Source organism: Schistocerca nitens, chromosome 3 (genome assembly GCF_023898315.1).
Source record: "Schistocerca nitens isolate TAMUIC-IGC-003100 chromosome 3, iqSchNite1.1, whole genome shotgun sequence".
NCBI classification, from domain to species: Eukaryota; Metazoa; Arthropoda; class Insecta; order Orthoptera; family Acrididae; genus Schistocerca; species Schistocerca nitens.
In genome coordinates, this window is record NC_064616.1 from 883,136,946 (window position 1) to 883,154,755 (window position 17,810).

A 17,810-nucleotide genomic window follows, 5' to 3' on the forward strand; every position below is an offset into this window, starting at 1 on the left:
TGTTATGAGTGGCAGAATACTAGGGTGACTGGAGGCTGGTCAAACAAAGCAGGTCATTGCACGGGCCCTCCATGTTCCACAAAGTTGATCTCAAGATTATGGCAATGATTCCAGCAGACAGGAAATGTGTCCAGGTGCTACAGTATTGGACGTCCACCATGTACAACACCACAAGAACACCGATATCTCACCATCAGTGCCCACAGATGGCCACGGAGTACTGCAGGTAGCCTTGCTCGGGACCCTACTGCAGCCACTGGAACAGTTGTCTCCAGACACACAGTCTACAGATGACTGAACAGACATGGTTTATTCGCCCGGAGACCTGCTAAGTGCATTCCACTGACCCCTGGTCACAGGAGAGCCCGTAAAGCCTAGTGTCAAGAACACAGCACATGGTCATTGGAACAGTGGTCCCAAGTTTTGTTCACGGACGAGTCCAGGTATAGTCTGAACACTGATTCTCACTGGGTTTTCATATGGTGTGAACCAGGAACCAGATACCAACCCCTTAATGTCCTCAAAAGGGACCTGTATGGAGGTCATGGTTTGATGGTGTGGGGTGGGATTATGATTGGTGCATGTATGCCCCTACATGTCTTTAACAGAGGAACTGTAACAGATCAGGTGTATCGTAACATCATTTTGCACCAGTATGTCTGCCTTTTCAGGGGTGCAGTGGTTATACCACCTTCCTCCTGATGGATGATAACACATGGCCCCACTGAGCTGCCATCATGGAGGAGTACCTTGAAACAGAAGATATCAGGCAAATGGAGTGGCCTGCCTGTTCTCCAGACCTAAATCTCATGGAGCACATCTGTGATGGTCTCTGTCAATGTATCGCTGCACATCTTCAAACCCCTACGACACTTCAGGAGCTCTGACAGGCACTGGTGCATGAAAGGGAGGCTATATCCCAGCAGACACTCAACCACCTGATACAGAGTATGCCAACCCATTATGAGGCCTGTTTACACGGGCATGGTGATCATATCCCATATTGATGTCAGGGTACATGCACAGGAAACAGTGGCGTTTTGTAGCACATGTGTTTTGGGATGGTTTTCTAAACTTATCACCAATACTGTGGACTTACAGATCTGTGTTGTGTGTGTTCCCTATGTTCCTATGCTATTAGCGCCAGTTTTGTGTAGTGCCATGTTTTGTGGCACCACTTCCTGCAATTATCCTTAATTTATGAGTATGAGTGTAGAAACACAATGGATAAAGGTGGAGTAATAAAGTATGTTAAAAATAATGTAGTGTACAAATCTGTAGAGGTAAAGAATTATTGTGTTGATCAACATTTTGAGGCATGTTGCAGTGAACTCCATGTTAATTCTCTGCCTGTTAATGTGATTACTGTTTACACAGTACCCTCAGGAAACCCTAGTATGTTCCTCAAGCAAATAGAATCACTTTTAACTCGTCTGTTCTCAAAAAACAAAGAAATTTTAATGTAAATTTCCTTACCTGGCTCATTAAGGGGATCAAAATATACTGTAAAACAAAGAGAATGCTTTATGTCTCTCTCAGAAATCTAACAAACCTCAGGAGTGTCATGAAAAAATGCAAGAGCATTTTTATTAACTCTAAAATTAATAATTCAAATAATAAAATAAAAACTGTTTAGAAGATGTTCAAAAGAGAGACAGGAAAAATTACAGAAGATACAGACAATATCGAAGAGTGTCATCATGGATCCATGATAGATGAAGGTGATATAGTTGCCAATATCTTCAACAACAAATTAGTTGTAAAGGATCTAGAGTTGAAGCCATGACTCTTCTACAAAAAGCAATGCAGAATAAAATTAGTCAAATGCATCTACCCTATATTACAACCAAAGAGATTGAGGCAGTAATAAGGCAAATGAAAAATAAAAATTCCACTGGTGTGGATAATATATCTGTCAAAGTACTGAAACAGTGCTGCAGATTTATTCTTGAAGTTCTCTGTCACATATTTAATGAGTCTGTAAATCAAGGTGCTGCCTCTAATGGACTCAAATATGCAAGTGTGAAACCACTGTTCAAAAAAGGTGATAAATCTGATGTTTCCAACTACTGGCCAATTTCACTGTACATTGATAGTCTGCGTGATTGTGAGTACATCATGCCAGAGCTAAGTGAATTCAATCGTGGGGAAATTGTTGGTGCTTATATGTTGGGTGCTTCTGTCCCCAAGGTAAATGAAGTGTTTGGTGTTTCAAGAGGCGCCATATCAAAGATTTATACCTCTTACAGGGAAAGCAGAAGAAAATCATTCACAAAGTCACAATGCAGATGAAAGTTTGTGTTGAGCAGCCATGAAAGATGGTCATTGAAGAGGATTGTGATCAAAACTAAGAAGATAACAGCTGCAAAAGCCACTGTTGAACTACATGACACACTTGCAAACCCTGTCTGGGCAAAACAACATGAAGGGAGCTCCATAAGAATGGAATTGCAGGATGAGTTGGAAATCCAAAACTACTCACCAGTGATGCAAATTCCCATAACAGGAAAACATGGTGCCATACCATGGACTATGGAGTAATGGAAGGAAGTTTTTTAGCCAGATGGCTCTGGTTCCACACTGTCTTCAACTTCTAGCCAAATTTACATCCCGAGAGTGAAACATGGTGGGGTTCAGTGAGGATTTGGGCAGCCATCTCATGATATTCCATGGACACCATGCTTACTCTGCAAAGTCACATTAATGCCATGGATTATTGAACCATTTTGGCTGATGAGGTCCATCCGATGGTATAATGTTTGTTCTTCAACGGTGATGCTGTGTTGCAAGACAACGAGGCCTCTGTTCACAAAGCTCACATTCCCCATGACTGGTTTTGTGAGCATGAGGATGAAGTATCAAATCTCCCCAGGCCACCACAGTCAACAGATCTCATTATTATTGAGCCTTTGTGGTCTACCTTGGAGAGAGGGGTACATGCTCACTATCCACTACCATCATCATTACCTGAATTTATCACTGTTTTGCAGGAAGAATGGTATAAGATTTCCTTGAAAATCATACAGGACTGGTATTTATCCATTTTCAGATGACTGGAGGCTGTTTTGTCTGCCAACGTTTTTCCTGTACCATATTAGGTATGATAATGTGTTGTGTTTTTGGTGTTTCCACATTTTTGCCTGCTCCGTTCTATCTGTCAGTGCATAGTTAACTATCATTTTAAACTTGAGCCATTGCTCCTCTATATTATGTTGTCCTGAGCTAAGAGTTTGATGTTCCTCACTGATATATGACACTACTGCTTCTTAAGCTAGTTTACTGAACATATAAACATTTCTACTTGTTTAGTGCCCTTTGTGCTTTGGTGATCTCTGTTGCTACAACTGCCTTGTATTACGTACACCTCCTAGGTGACTCATTTATCTTTTTTTCAATTTAATTTAATTTTCTTTAATTATTTCCTACTAACAGCTGCAGATGCCATTTCTCAACTTAGTGGGGTAATGTAGATCATCCAATATTTTTCCAATTTTTGGTGGCTTTTTAGGGACTAAATAACTTGTGTTCATTATCTGAACAATAATGCTGACTGCTGACTGATATTTACTTTATTTTATAGTTAAGTAGAGGCTGTGTGGCTATTCAAGTAATTTGTTTGCTATTTTCAGGGCCGTGCATAGATATCAACTTTGAAAGTGGTACATTTAGATTCAGAAGAGTTTTAGGTTCCCAAATATCTTTGTTGGCTTTGTGGTGGTGATTCTGAGGACTTTATTAAGCATATAGCTTGCAAAATTATGAAACATACCACTACCAGTATTGGTCGGTATTGTACTTTTACATTGGCACTATGCTCTTTTGCACCTGCCACTTACACTGTCCCATTTTGAAAAACTGTAGCTAACTTCAAGGTGGTTAGTGTCATCCACACCAGTGTCCTTGGATCCTCTCAATTGTTAGATGGAAGATGCTGTACTATTATCGTATGGAAACAATATAGAATAACCAGAGGTAGGGTTGACTGTTAATTTTGTTTAATTGTACAAGCAAATACAGGCTCCAAACACAATGCAATGTAGATTTTACAGTGATGGCACAGGAAATGAAATATTGTGTTCTCTGGCAAAAAATGCAATTTTGTTGTGACACATTTCATTATGAATCACAGTCTTTGTTAAGTGTTTTCCATTGTGTACATCCAATCACTGAAATCAGATTATGTAAGGTCTGCAAAGTAGCTATCTACAGCTGCTGTAACCTCTTTGTTGGACTCAGTATGTTACATAACAACAAATCAAAAGTTAACAAATCTCATGAACAGGGTGGATGTCAAACAAATTTTACTGTTTTTGAGTTTTCCCATTACCAAATGCACTTTTGTTGTCAAATGCACTGTTCTGATGTAAGATAATTGTTGTATTTTTGTTGTATTTTGGAATCTATACCTATTTTCACATATTTGTTTTGATCTGTTGGCCCAGAAGACTTGTGTAATATATGTTGTTTAACCTCTTGCCAGATAATCTCCCAGAAAACACTGACAATAACAATTCTAGCAAATGAAATAAATCTTGCAATTTTTGGTTCATGGTGACTTGCTTCCAGCCAATAACTTTCTGATGTTTTGACCATATTTTTTATTATTTCCAAAATCGCCTTACGCATTTTGACATTTCATCATTTTCAAAGGCTATCCAGCACCTACTATCAATATTCGCACTACATCTTTGCCGACCGGTGTGCTGGCAACAGCTTATGCCAGCACAATTCATGTACACTGAAGAGCCAAAGAAACTGGTACACCTGCCTAATATTGTGTAGGGCCCCCACGAGCATGCAGAAGTGCCGCAACATGACATGGTACGGGCTCGACTAATGTCTGAAATAGAGCCAGAGGGAACTGACACCATGAATCCTGCAGGGCTGTCCATAAATCTGTAAGAGTACACGTGGGTGAAGATCTCTTCTGAACAGCATGTTGCAAGGCATCCCAGATATGCTCAATAATGTTCTTGTTCGGGGAGTTTGGTGGCCAGCGGAAGAATTTCAACTCAGAAGAGTGTTCCTGGAGCCACTCTGTAGCATTTCTGGATGTGTGAGGTGTTGCATTGTCCTGTTGGTATTTCCCAAGTCCATCGGAATGCACAATGGACATGAATGGATGCAGGTGATCACCAGGATGCTTACGTTCATGTCACCTGTCAGAGTTGTATGTAGACATATCAGGCATTCCATATTGCTCCAACTGCACATAGCCCATTCCATTACAGAGCCTCCACCAGCTTCAACAGTCCCCTGCTGACATACAGGGTCCATGGATTCATGAGGTTTTCTCCATACCCATCTGCTCGATACAATTTGAAACGAGACTTGTCTGACCAGGCAACATGTGTCCAGTCATCAACAGTCCAATGTCAGCGTTGACAGGCCCAGGCAAGATGTAAAGCTTTGTGTCATGCAGTCATCATGGGCACACGAGTGGGCTTTGGGCTCCGAAAGCCCATATTGATGATGTTTCGTTCAATGATTCACATGCAGACACTTGTTGATGGCCCAGCATTGAAATCTGCAGCAATTTGAGGAAGGGTTGCACTTGTGTCATGTTGAACGATTCTTTCCAGTCCTCATTGGTCCCATTCTTGCAGGATCTTTTTCCAGCTGCAGTGATGTCAGAGAGTTGATGTTTTACTGGATTCCTGATATTCAGAGGTACACTTGTGTAATGGTCATATGGAGGTGCTGTGTCCCATTGCTCATCTAACAACTATAACACCATGTTCAAACTCACTTAAATCTTGGTAATCTGCCATTGAAGCAGCATTAAACAAACAACTCTGCCAGACACTCGTTGTCTCATATAGGCATTGCTCACTGCAGCACCATATCCCGCTTGTTTACATACATATGTCTACATTTGAATACGCATGCCTATACCAGTTTCTTTGGTGCTTCAGTGTACATCACAGAACTGGCATCAAAAGATATGAAAATATTACATTTCACAATACATCACAAAACTGGTATCAAAAGATATAAAAGTCTTACATTTCACAATTTATTAGTGACAGTATAACGAGTAGAATATTGAAACTCCAGGTAGGAATATGAACAATGTAGGAAAAGATAGATTGCTACTTACTGTAAGAAGACGTGTTAAGTTGCAGGCATGCACAACTGAAAGACACTTACGCAAAGCTTTCAGCCACAGCTTTCATTAGAAAAAGAGAAACACACATCATTCATATTCACAAGCAAATGCATTTCATTGATGTCTCCAATTGTGAACAGTCGTGCTGCACTAATGTGTAAGTTAACTAGGGATCTCAATAAAAGACTTAGAGAAGCTTACACTTTTGAGAGGTGCTTTTCTTTGAGAAACTCATACCATTTTGTAAAAAAGATAAAAGATTTAGTCCTTCCAGAGAATGCTTCTCTAGCCTCCTTGGATGTTGTTAACCCATACACTAACATACTAGTTTCCAAAACCATTGTTGTTATCAAGTGTAATTTGTTAAAACATAAAAAGGTTTTCCTAGAATAGAATGGAATGGATTGATATATCACAGTTTTCTTTGTCTTTCAACTATTTCTCTTTCATGGAAAATATTACCATCAACCAGTAGGCCTAGCTACTAGAAACAGTTTATTGGGCACAGCAGCCCAGATTTTCAAAGATCAATTGGAAAACAGTTTCGTTACTAAATACCCAGAAATCTGGAATAACATTCTCATGTATAGCAGATATGTGGATGATACTTTTATAGTCGTAAAAGGTAATGATGAAACAATCAAAAAGAGGTCTGTAAAATTTATCAGTATGCACCACAACATAAAATTTATAGTTGAACATGAAGTTGGACAAGCTATAAATTTTCTTGAGTCAGCTATAAATAGGTCCACCAACAAACTGGCATTTGGAACTTTTAGGGAGGCAGCATTTACAGATGCCATAATAAACAGATTCAGGAGGCATAATCTCAGTTTGGGGGTAAAAAATAGCAGGAAATTAGGGAACACATTATGACACTCAATTGAGGCCAGGCATGAAAAGTATGGGGGCATGGGAGTTTGCAGGATTAAGTGTGGTGATTGTGAAAAATTTTATGTAGGACAGACTCATAGGATCTTCATAAAACATATTAGAGGGCATGCATATGACAGCAATGAAGGCTATATGAAAAGGCATCTTTTATGAAACTGTTGTGTCGACAGAGGTGCCGACACAGTGTGTTTGAGGGGGCCGAAATGCACTTTTAAGCCTCGTCGCCATATGATGTGTCGACAGAAGTGCCGACACAGTGTGAGTTGAGGGGACCGCTATGCACGCTATAAACACACGAAGGATGGCGTGAGGTCTGAAACAGGATACGTAATGAATGCTATAAATAAAAGTACGTAGCTCCTGGAATACTTAACTTTAATCCATCCTTGTTGTATACATCGTTCTTGATGAGACATGCTTTATACGATAAGTATCAATTGCTATGTAAGGCTAATGGCGCCTTGCTAGGTCGTAGCCATGGACTTAGCTGAAGGCTATTCTAACTATCTGCTCGGCAAATGAGCGAGGCTTCGTCCGGGTAGTCGCTAGCTAAGTCGTCCGTACAACTGGGGCGAGTGCTAGTCCGTCTCTCGAGACCTGCCGTGTGGTGGCTCTCGGTCTGCGATCACTGACAGTGGCGACACGCAGGTCCGACATGTACTAATGGACTGCGGCCGATTTAAAGCTACCACCTAGCAAGTGTGGTGTCTGGCGGTGACACCACAGAAACAATCACATATTAGGCAAAATTCAAATTAATCTTAAAGTTCTGCACAATACTCCTAAGGCACTGTTGTTAAACATGCTTAAGGAATTGGAGAGTTTACAGAGTAAAACAAAATTTTCATCAGAAATACTAAACAAACAGATTTCACCAAAAACTTGTTTTTCAGTCTACTTACAGAGCACATATAGTTCTGCAATCATCCTAATTCCTTGGTAGATAGCAACTCAATATAGTTTGCCTCTACATGGTATTGTTTTTGTGATAAACACTTAACCATTCTGTACTTTACCCATAAAGCTGTACACCTTTCTGTGGCTCTTTCCTGTGTTTTGCTTTTTACACAAGATGAGTAAAAGTTTAATCATTAACTACACATATAGTGTCATTTGCTTGTATTGGTCATAGGCTGATAAAGTATTTGTAAGTTGTTGCTCAGTGCTTGACATTGTGTGACAAATTGAAAACTCTCCACAACAGCACTAATACAGCTATTCCACAACACTTTTGCGTTATTTCATTCGAAGTCATTTATTAAGACATTTGTAGTCACAGGATTACAAACAGTTTTAAAGGATTTTTCAGTATGTCAAGATTTATCTTGTTTACCCCCCCCCCCCCTTTTAATTGCTCCATGGGATTTAACAATGTTTGTTATTCACAGAAAACAATTCTGTAGTCATAGGACCGCAGAAGCTCTTATGTACATTATTTTAAGTGTGTCAGTTGTAAACTAAACCCTTCCTGTTCTCTACTAATCTCTATAATTTTTATTAATTTTTATCAATTGGCATATGTACAATTACAGCTTTTGGTTTGTTGTATAGTTATACCTATTTCTGTAAGAGTTATCTTTGATTGCTGGAAAAAACTGTGACATGTAATGTAAGTAAAAGGAAACAAGTTATGTAACATAGCATAATTGACAGTGTACAATTAGCAGTAATATTGCACTGGTTTTTATATGACTGTATTTTGGATGTGCTTTAGTGAAACTGATGTTTGCAGGTTAATAAATTTTAATTAGATAAGGCGATATGGGATGGTTGCCATATACTATTGAGGGAACTGATGTATGGGGTTCCAAAATAGGGCCTTTTCAAATTGTTTGAATTTTCTGTATAGTGCTTAAACTTTTGCTTCCATTGGCAGGAATGACAATGCATGGGTGCCACCTGTTCTTCATAAGCAAGTGCTTGTCCCAACTAGTATTTCTAGGTACTTATGAAATTTTATGGATGCTACCAATTTACATGCTGTGAGTTGTCAAAAACATGTTCATTGAAAGACAGTAGGCCTCATGTACCCTTGTGCTACCCAGTGAGCTCTTCCAGTGCATTTTTTCAACCACTCAAAAGACCTGTTACACATTGTTTTGTAAAGAAATACCTTTTTGTAAAACATTGTACAGTGATTTCCATGAATTGTTTCCTGATTAAATTGTGTTATAAGATATAATGATGAAAATGTAGTTATAAACAAATAAATGTGGCATGTTTCATGTATCCAGCACAGCCTAGTGGTTTCGTCCACTTGTTTTCCAATTTGTCCTTTGGTAGCGATTTTCAATAGTCTCATGATTTAGACTGTTGACAAGACGCAACATACTAATGAACAATTTTGTGATTTACATGACACTGGTAAGCTAGAAAGCCATAGTCTACTCATGATACTATATCTCTAGTTAATTGTCAAATACAACCTTTTTACATATATTTTTATACCAATTTTGTGTTGTATTTTATAGGCTTTGAAACTGACATAATGTCAAAGTGCATAAGGCAGTTTTGGAAATAATAAAAAGTGTGGTGAAGACATCAGAAAGTTATTAAAGTGCATACAGATGGCCACTTCATCTCATAGCATTTTCATGCAAATTGCAGCCTCAGTTATAAACTGGTTCACAAACTCAGCTGAATCTTTTAAAAATCAACCAAACATTACTCACAAAACTTTTGCTTTTGCTTTAAGTCAACATTCAGCATGTGTAGCATTCATTGTACACAAAACTTTCTTATAGTTAACTCTTCATGCAAATGTATTATTCTCTTCTCTGCCATGCCTTTGGTGTCAGGTATTTAGTAAATGCTAAGTGGCATTTTTTGGATTTCACTTCCAGGACAGGTACAGGCATCTTTGAATTCAATTACACATTTTGTAGCTATTGAAAGCGTTGATGTGGCCTCCTTATAAGCCCCCATCAACTTTGGGTGAATAAATCACCCAAAACCAAAAAAATTATCATTTCACAGTATTACTGTTTATCAGTGTGAACAAACACACACAACTTAACTGAGTTATAAAGCTGTATAAAAAGAATGATTTTGCTCATTATGATTGCACTTGACTTACTGCATTGGAAAACGTGTGCTAACATAACAAAAACAAAATTTTATTGCTATCAGTGCAACTTGGGTGCCAGGATGAAACACTTTTTTTCTTGTTTCAGTAATGTATGAAAATAAAATGAGATAGGAATTTTACTTTTTGTTGATCACTACGGATGGATCACAAATTTAGATTGGGTAAGTATTGGCAGGAAATGAACCACTGACTCATCATAGAGACCATCCTGACATTCACTTTAAGTGGTGTAGGAAACAATGAAAAACTAATTCATAATGACCAAATGGGGAACTCTGTCCCACCTAGCATGCAAGTAGAGCATTGTAGCAACTGCACTAGCTCACATGAGAATTTGATCATGTGGAAGGGTTTTCATTGTAATATGTATATGAATAAAATGTCATTGAGTTATTAGTGTGATGATTTAGAATAAAACTAAAAAATAAAACTGTTTACATGGAATATTTCCTTACTCTTATGACTTCATAACAATAAATCATTACTGAAATATTTTTATTTGAATTTCCAGCTAAATGAGCCATGTGAGATGTTAGTATTGATATTTGTGAGAACACTTATTACCTGTACTGAAAAGGATTGGCACAAACAGTTACAACCATCACAATACCATTACTTACTGTGTTGTCCACCATTTTCTCCACATAGTTCTGATAATCCAATGCCATTTGGTAGTGAGGTGGTCACAATAAAACGGTCATTACGGCATATACCTAGTGTTCTGTGTGGCCCACTGAGAGAAAACTGTTCAAAATCCATGCTGCAAGTAAGTTTCAGCCATTACTTTTGTGGTATCATGTAAATGCAATTTAATTGTTTAAAAATATCATTAATTAATTTCTCTCTGAATGACAGTTTTCAGATATGCATGAGATAACTGCATTACATCATTTTTAGCTCTACACTTATAGGTTGGAAGTTTTGAATGTTATAATTATATAGCTGGGAATGTGGGGGGGAAGGGGAGGGGAGAAGGGGGGGAGGGGGAGTGGAAGGTGCACAGGCTAGGTCTGTGATGCACAGGCACTGGAGCAGTGTGCTGCGGTGCACGATGGAGGTGACTTGGAGACAAGGATTTTCATGGGTTGACAGGACAGAGGAAGAGGAAACTGCTGAATGGAGGGTGTGGGGACAGTGGGTTAACAGAGACTGAGGCCATGATGGTTATGGGAGTGAAGGATGTGTTGGAAGGATAACTCCCATCTGCATAGTTCAGAAAAAGATTGTGGTGGAAGGGAGGATCCAGGTTGTGAAACAGCCATTGAAATCAAGCATGTTGTGCTCAGCTGTAGATTTTACAACTGGGTGGTCAGCTTTGTTGTTGTCCACAGTTTGGCGGTGGCCATTCGTTCTGGTGGACAGCTGGTTGGTTGTCATATCAACATGAAAAGCTGTGGAGTGATTGCAGCAGAGTTTGTGTATGACATTTTTGTTTTCACAGGTGACCCTACCTCTGATGGGATAGGATAAGCCTGTGATAGGAGTGGACTAGGACATGCTGGGTGGGTGAATTGGGCAGATTTTGCATCTGGCTCTTCCACAGGGATATGATCATATCTAATAATTTAATAAAACATGTGAGTGTGGAAATAAATGAAGCACTTTTTGATATTGCAGACTGCTCATTCAGAGGTGGAGTGCTTCCAGGAAAAAATAAAAAATTTAAATAATTCCAGACCAGTATCCCCAATATCTGCTTTTTCAAAAATATTATGGCTGCTTATGAAGAGTAGATTGATTAAATTCTTACAGAAAGACAATATTCTGGTACTGTCACAACAAAGTGTCCAAAAAGGGAAATCTACAGAAACAGCTATTGACTAACAGAGTCTGTCACAGAAGCATTGGACAAAAGAAACTCTGTATCTGCTATGATGATGATATTTGGTTTGTGGGATATGCAGCTGTATGGTTATCAGTGCCCATACAAATTACCAATCTTTTCACTGTGTAGTCTCACCACTTTTCCTGAATGATGATGAAATGATGAGGACACGCAAATATCCAGCCCCTAGGGCGAGAAAATGCTCAACCTGGCAGGTAATCAAACCCATGCCCCCTTGATCCAGAGGCAGCAATGCGAGCCACTAGACCATGAGCTGCAGATTGTCTCCTATGTTTCTAGATTTACCTGAGTCTTTTAATGCAATCACCTTTACATTTCTACTTGAAAATGTTGAAGGATACGAAATAAGTGGACATGCAGTGCAATAATACAATCATATGTTGGCAACAAAAAGCAGTATGTGGTGACAGAATCTGAACACAACCTCTTTGCAAACAATATTAATGTCAGTGACAAGAAACAGAAAATTCTTTCTGCTGATGACATTAGTAAAAGTTGAAAAAAGTGTAGAAACATCTGAAAGGAGCACATTTATTTCAACAAACAACATGGTTGTGGCTCACAGAGAATGACTTAATTATAAATCTAAAATGAACCATGTTCATGGTGCTCACCAATAAAGAAAAAGAAGGTCAGATACATTATTTATAAATGAAACAAAATGGGAAGAAGCAACTTCTGTAAAATGTTTGGGAATAGTGTTAAACATAATCTCCCATGGAGACAACATATAGACAATGTGTACTTAACATTAAGTTCTATAATATTTATTATGAAATAACTTGCACATTATGCCAGTAAACAACTTCTATGTACAGTATACCATGGTCATTTTACACTTAACTCAACAGTATGGTATTAGTGTGTGAGGAAACTTCAGCAGTAACACAAAAGGAATTTTTATATTGCAAAAGAAAGGCATCAAAAATACTGATACTTCCATCTATGTAGGCTAAATATCAGAATAACAGTTTTGTTAACAAAGGACTACATATATCACTAGAAAAAACACAGATGTCCATTCACATGACACAAGCACTCAGTACTCAGGCATACAACTAGTAAAGTGTCTACCTAAGGGACTAAGGGATAGTATGAGTAAGAAGGCATTCCGGAAATGTTTTAAGGATTATTTTGTGCACAAAGAATTTTATACTGTAGAAGAATGAATATATAAATAGTGAATAATGTTTTATTATCATTATATTTGTTTTACAGTTACCTGTGGAAAAATGAGTGTGGAAACAATATTTATAACAACATATAAAACTATACATAAATATAAATTATTGCATGTATCATATGTTTTTGTACGTTTACACTATATTCACCTGATTAAATCATTACTTAAATAACTTAAATATCTAAATATAAACAAAGAGGTAAATGTATACAAAATTACTGTCATATTTTCCCGTTTTGTATTTTAAGACATTAGATTAAGCTGATCTGTCTTATATAAGATGTGCATACTCTTTACATAATGTAGTAAAATATGACCAAATAAAAATCAGTCAGTCTCATACTCCCTTTCTACTTCATTTCAATCCCATTTACTTTCTCACTATACATCTTCATATTTTGTCAATAATCGGCATATACGTTTTTTCAGTAGCTCCTTTTTAGCTTCCAAGATTCATTTCCCATCAAACTAAATTATATGGCAATTGGTATGCAAATGCTGTTTAAGATCATGTTACTGAAGAAAAATTATTGAATGATTGTGTACACTATAGTGAGGTACTATACAGGGCAAGGCAATTAAAAAAGAATAAGATTAGGAAAAGGATAGATCGCTATTCACCATAAAGATGAAACACTGAGTTGCAGACAAGCACAATGAACAGACTGTTGCACATTTAACTTTCAGCCAAATCCTTCATCAGAAAGTAAACTGCACACACATTCATACAAGCAAGCACACCTCATGCACATGTGACTGCCATCTCTGGCAGCTTGTGCTTGCTCATATGAATATGTGTGTATGTGTCATTTCTTTTCATAGAAGGCTTTGGCCAAAAGCTGAATCTCTTATTTGCACCTGTCTGCATTTAACGTGCCATCTTTATGGTGAATAGTGATTTATGCTTTTCCTTATATTGTTAATATTTCAACCTGGTGTTTCCAGTGTTCAAAAATAGATAGCATATGTGCAGATGGCTCTGAACTCAGCAGATTCACTATCCTGACACAGTATCAGTTATTAATTATGTAATTTTGACTGAATAGACCTTTCTGTGAACATTTACACAGAAGTCATCCTCAAATTTGTGTGCCGACACAGTTTTTATGAGATTAAAAGTTAAACTCCTTCCTATTAACCAACAGATAATCTTTTCAGCAAAACACTTTACCGTGTTTAGTATGTTTGAGTACAGACCTTTTATTATTTTTGTTGTTGTGAAGGGCATTTTAGCTTGATAGACCACTACTGCAGCTCTTGAGTGAGTTAGATACTGAACCACGTGTAATTCTATAATTTAACTTTCCTCCACTCTGAACTTTGGCGCAGCCTGTTATAGTCGCCACATGTTCCTGTTATTAAAGTATGATTCCAGTCATGCACATCAAGTGTCATTTATATCAAAAGTGTTAGTTCCCCATGTACATTTTTATGTGTTATAGAATCAAAAGGTTTGGTAACATCTCGTGAAATTCCAAAAAAGATGACTTTTCTTGTTTAACTATTTATATTCTTCCTTTTGTGATACTGTCTGACTTTATGAATGGCATTCATACTATGTAAAGCTAGCTACATTGTTGTATTCCAAATTTTAGGAATTTTTCCTGCTACATACAGTGCACAGTATGTTTAGATTTTTCAATAATATGACAAATTGTCAAATAATTAGCAGGTAACTGCATTTGTGAACTGGTCTGATCACAGATATATTAAATTTTTTTGGAAAAACAGTTTAAGATTTTGCATTTTGTAATGGCATTCTACTTTCATTCCTTATATGTTTGTAATTTATTAATTGTTGTTTCTGTCAGACTTGCAAATAATACTTTTATTAGTGCCTAGTTTTGAACAATTTTGTTCATTCTCAAACCATTACCTACATTAGAAGAGACAACGTTATTAACAAAAATGTATTGATAAAGATAACAGACATTATCACACTGTTTTATAAATTACTGATATGTCATAAGCTAATGCTTTACTGAATCATGAATCCGCTTCTCTGGGAATGCAGGATCTGCCTATTAATTCATGAAAATAAATATAATAGGAAACATCTAGTAGAATGTAAATTATTTTGGAGTAAAGGAGACCACCCAGTGAATAGCAGAAACGTTGAGTCTTCAACAGGTGCACACAAAAAAGGAAACCAAAGACACACACACACACACACACACACACACACACACACACACACTGTATTAGTTTCCACTAACATATTTCTGATCAGATAATGTATCCAACTTGATAGTTCCTAGTCTGATGAACAAGCGCTAAGAATGGGCTGAACTAGAGCTTGCAAGTGACCTCCTTAGAGTGTGAATTACACTTCGTTAGTATATATACACTAACTACCCAGACCACTCTGCACTTAAATTACCTTGAAAAGTGCAAGTTATAATGCAGCTTGCCTACATACAGGTCCAATGGCAATGACCTTGAACATATAACATCATCAAGAAACGGGCAAATCCCCTCCCTCCTCATTAGTGATGCCATCAAGCCGAACACCTCCCTTCCCCATCTTCAACCAATCAAAATCCAAGACGGCTGGACTAGCACAGTTGTGCTAGTGAGCAAATTTAATAAAAATGCAAAATGCAGTCATGGACTATGCGGCTGGTCCCGTTGGAGGTTTGAGTCCTCCCTCGGGCATGGGTGTGTGTGTTTGTCCTTAGGATAATTTAGGTTAAGTAGTGTGTAAGCTTAGGGGCTGATGACCTTAGCAGTTAAGTCCCATAAGATTTCACACACATTTGAACATTTTTGAAAGTCAAAGATAATTGCACACACATACATACCTCGGTATTTAATCAGTATTACATTAAAATGATGTGTAAAAATTATGTCATGTTACATTATTTCTGTGAAAGTTAAAGATACACATACACAGTCTGTCACATTAATGAGACCAAGTGGGGTGGCACAGTGGTTAGCACCCTAGACTTGCATTTGGGAGGATGACGCTTCAAACCTTCACCTGGCCATCCTGATTCAGGTTTTCCGAGGTTCCCCTGAATCACTTCAGGCAAATGCCGGGATGGTTCCTCTGAAAGCGCATAGCCTATTTCTTTCCCCATCCTTCCCTAATCTGAGCCTGTGCTTCACCTCTAATGACCTTGTTGTTGATGGGACATTAAACACAGATTTCCTCCTCCTCCTAAATTAATGTGATCATCTCTCAAAAGCCTATGCAAGCACATTTTGCAGCGCCAATGTGCAGGAAGAGAATCAATGAAGTTCCGGGGGGTACCAACAGGGATGTGGAGAGATGCTGACTCGAGTGCCGTGACCAGCTGCACTAGGTATCTGAGTTGAGGAACGAGGCGTAACAGACCGATCAAGGTGGTCCACAGAGTCTCAATTGGGTCTAAATCAGAGGAGTTTGGTGGAAAGGGGAGCACGGTAAACTCATCCTGCTGCTTTTCAAACCATGCACGTACACCGTGAGCTATGTTACACGTTGCATTGTTCTGCTGGTGGATGTCACTGTGCTGAGGGAAAACACTCTCATGTAGGGGTGAACATGGTCTTCAAGGTTAGATGCATACGATGTGTTGATCCACTGTGCCTTCCAGAATGACGATATCACCCAGGCAATGGCACAGAAACATACCCCAGACCATAAAGCTCCCTCCTCCGGCTTGGAACCTTTGACGATTGTTGCAGGACCATACACTCCAACGACCATCTGTTCGATGGAGCATAAAATGGGATTAATCAGAAAAGACCAGTTGTCGCCACTCAGTGGGCGTCTAGTTGAGGTACTGGCGTGCAAATTCCAGTCTACATCATCGATGAATGGCTCCTGCTGCGGAGCCCCATAAGCAGCAACGTTCGCTGAACAGTCGTCGAGGAGACACTGTCGGTAGCCCCTGGATTCACCTGGTCTGTCAGGTGCTGACTTTTTGTCGCTCGAAGCAGACGTGAAACTTTGATCCACCTTAGGCTGCCCAGCTGGACTCCCACGATCACAATCAGTCAACTGACTCATTGTAGGAATATAACTAGATTACCAGCGGTATGCAGCGTTATCGTACTACAACTCGCTGCTTCCGGCCTCCCCGGTCTCCTGCTGTCTTAGTTTACAGACTGACTGCCTTGGATTTTTTCCTGATATGTGAGAGCTGCGACTGCGCTGATACATCTACTGCTGGGCAGATGCTCGTCAGTGTCTTCAACAAGTCAACTTCAAGCAGTTTACCGTCTGAAATTCTCTTTGTTCCATAGTAAATTTCAATGTGCTTTATCCAAGACTTGTCGAGGTTTAATAACATTAGAGAACCACAGTTTTCAAGTTGCTCCCTACTTCTTTTTGCTGAAAAGAGGATCTTCAGTTTTCTGATGTCCTAAACTTAGTTTACACCCTTGACATCACTAATAGTACATCGCGTTTCGCTTTCCCACGGCATTGCGACATCTATTTCAGCCTGAGAGTTTACCAGTTTCATGTTCATTCTTTTCCTGGGATGGATGCCAATGACAATCAAGTACATGTAAGTAATAAGCGTGAAAGGAATTATAAATTTCCGATAATGCCAACAGCCTTACCGCAGTGGTGACGCCGGTTACAGTCAGATCACCAAAGCTAAGCGCTGTCGGGCTGGGCTAGCACTTGGATGGGTGGCCATGCAGTCTGCCGAGCGCTGTTGGAAGCGGAGTGCACTCAGCCCTTGTGAGGCAAACTGAG

General features: G+C 38.7%; 1 protein-coding gene across 2 annotated transcripts in view; it reads right to left on the minus strand.

Annotated features, from left to right (window-relative positions):
* Positions 1 to 17,810, minus strand: part of LOC126249803 (uncharacterized) — a 619,524-nt gene that overhangs the window by 88,018 nt on the left and 513,696 nt on the right. For both annotated transcript variants that reach the window (XM_049951497.1, XM_049951498.1), the window contains exon 5: positions 10,712 to 10,851. In XM_049951497.1, the coding sequence (XP_049807454.1) occupies positions 10,712 to 10,851 (140 nt within the window). The remainder of the gene's footprint in view (positions 1 to 10,711; positions 10,852 to 17,810) is intronic.